The 2,514-nt window shown below is 40.5% G+C and overlaps 1 protein-coding gene across 1 annotated transcript in view; it reads left to right on the top strand.

The window, feature by feature from the left end:
* Positions 1-710: 710 nt before the first annotated feature.
* LOC111370067 (cell division control protein 48 homolog C-like) overlaps positions 711-2,514 on the top strand; it is a 2,247-nt gene continuing 443 nt past the window's right edge. The window contains exons 1-3 of the mRNA XM_022991777.1: positions 711-1,001; positions 1,044-1,674; positions 1,970-2,499. Coding sequence (XP_022847545.1) covers positions 711-1,001; positions 1,044-1,674; positions 1,970-2,499 — 1,452 coding nt within the window. The remainder of the gene's footprint in view (positions 1,002-1,043; positions 1,675-1,969; positions 2,500-2,514) is intronic.

The following is a 2,514-nucleotide window of genomic DNA, read 5'->3' as shown; positions in this document are numbered from 1 at the left end:
CCCAAAGAATGAAGCCCAACTGGGCAATTCAGAATGAAGGCCCAAATAGGGTTATTAATGAATGCAGTGGAAGCCCACGAACACGGTAACATCATCGCCCAAACTTACAAGACGCACAGGATCTGAGCGAATGAAGTGTCTTGTAGTCGCACAGAGTTATGACCATGTTCTCGCCCAAACTTTCGAGTTGCCCAGGATTTTAGCAAACATGATATGTTATGGTTATCCAAAAGTACAATTATCGAAGCAGTTATTGGGTAATCTTATTACGTTCCACGATTCAAGGATGTTCAGTTGAGGACGGTTGAACGACAAAGAGTAATGGCAGCAGTTAGAGACGACAGTTCCACGATAAGTTGGCCACCATGAAGAAAGTGGACAGTTATAAAGTAATTAAGCGATTTCTAAGCGGTTGATCACAAAGAGAACATCAAAAGAATATAAAAGGAAGAAAAGACATAGAGCAAAAGACCTTGAATCAAACACTCTCAAACAGAGAATATATAATTTCAATTCCTTAGTTTAGACTTAAAATATTTCTTTTCAGTACTCGTGTACTTGCGCTCCTCGGAGGCATTTTGTTTAAGTTCCAATTGTAAAGTCACCGCCAATAAAACACTTCTTTTTGGGACTTTGTCTCAAAAGGTGTGTCCCTTACACAATCGTCTGATCCCTTTTTAATTGTTAGCGACAATCCGCGCAAAAACACAATGACTTCGAAACAGAAACGAAAGATGAATCTTGTAAGAAAAAGAGAATGGAAACCAGCAGGCGGAGGATTCGATCGGCTCCTTCGTCAGCGCATCGAGTTGAGCGAAAAGAAACATGCTTCTGCCGATCAATTGGTGGAATATCTTCGCTCCACCTACCGAGAGTACGAACGCCACAAGCTCCAGCCTTTCACTAAAGGGGTTCAGCAAATACTTGAACATATGGATGATCCTAATAATGAAGAATACGATGATGAAGGGATCCCATCGAGAAGAAAGAGGCCAGAGAAAGTTGAGGAAGATGAAGGGAAAACATGATTCATAGAAAAGCAGCAAAATAAAAAGAGGGCTGGGAGAATTAACGATGATTTTGAGAATGATATTGGTTCGTCATCCTCGTTAGCATCGGCTACTAATACCAGTACTTCGAAATCTGAATCGAACAACTCATCAGAGGAGGATTCTATTTATGAGGATAAATCTGAGCCCAAGTTTGATTTGATGAAGTCGATGCTGCGTGATAATTATAATGAAAAATCAAAGAAAATGGGGAAAGTGGGAGAAAATAAAGAGATTTTGGAAATGGAGGTTGTGAATAACCAAAACAAGGAGGTAAATTTGATGAACAAGAGACCTAAAACTGCGGATGACTCAATTGAACAAGGTAGTGGTTTGACTTTTATCAATAACAAAAGTAATGGCATTCAGGACAATAACACTAATGGACCATTGTTTAAGGATTTAGGGGGGAAGAGTGAAATATTGGAGAAGTTGACAGATGAGGTGATTTTTCCATTTTATCACCCACATGGGCCATGGGATGTTGGGGTGGAACTGATGTTAGGGATCTTGTTGTACGGGCCACCTGGGTGCGGGAAAACCAGGCTAGGAAATGCCATTGCCAATGAGACCGTTGTTCCCTTTTATAAGATATGTACAACTGAATTGGTGTCTGGAGTTTCAGGTAAAATTTTTTCTTGTTGCAGGTTTCTGCCCTTCAACTCAAATTCCATATGATGCGTCTATCCCTTGTTTTATTGATGACAATTTTTGTCATGACTTTTTACATATGATGCGTATATCCCTTGTATAATTTTATATAATCTTATCCTCCTATATGCTTATAGTGCAACAATTTGCCCAGTTTCAGTTTTTCTCTATTATGTGTGGGGGTTTCAATTATGGAATTGGTTTTGTTTCTGCATTTGTTTACACAATTTTCAAGCTTGCTGAGATGCTTTATTTGCAGAATGTTTCAGGCACATTAGAAGAAAATATCAGAGATCTATTTACTAAGGCCCAGAGGACAGCCCCATCCATTGTGTTCATAGATGAGATCGATGCGATAGCTACTAAACGAGAAATTTCGAATAGGGTAATGGAGCAACGAATAGTGACACAATTGATGTCATGCATGGATGAGTCATCGAGAATTGACAAGCCCACATCCGGAAGTGGGACCGCAGAGAGTTCGGATTGCAGGCATGTACTCGTTATTGGAGCAACAAATAGGCCTGATGCTATTGATCCTGCATTGAGGAGGCCTGGACGGTTTGACCATGAGATTTATATAGGTGTTCCAGACGAAAGTGCAAGGGTTGATATTTTGTCAGTCCTTACTCGAAATCTCAAAGTAGAAGGTGCTCTGGATCTTCTGAAGATAGCTAAGTCCACTCCAGGATTTGTTGGGGCTGACTTGGTAGCGCTCACTAAAAATACTGGCAATCTAGCCATGAAACGGATAATAGACCGACGAAAGGCTGAGGTTTCTAAAGAACCTGTAGAAGGGGTGCAATGGTGGAAG

The sequence above is a fragment of the Olea europaea genome, chromosome 21 (assembly GCF_002742605.1).
Source record: "Olea europaea var. sylvestris chromosome 21, O_europaea_v1, whole genome shotgun sequence".
Lineage (NCBI taxonomy): Eukaryota > Viridiplantae > Streptophyta > Magnoliopsida > Lamiales > Oleaceae > Olea > Olea europaea.
This window is presented reverse-complemented; position numbering and strand designations above follow the sequence as displayed.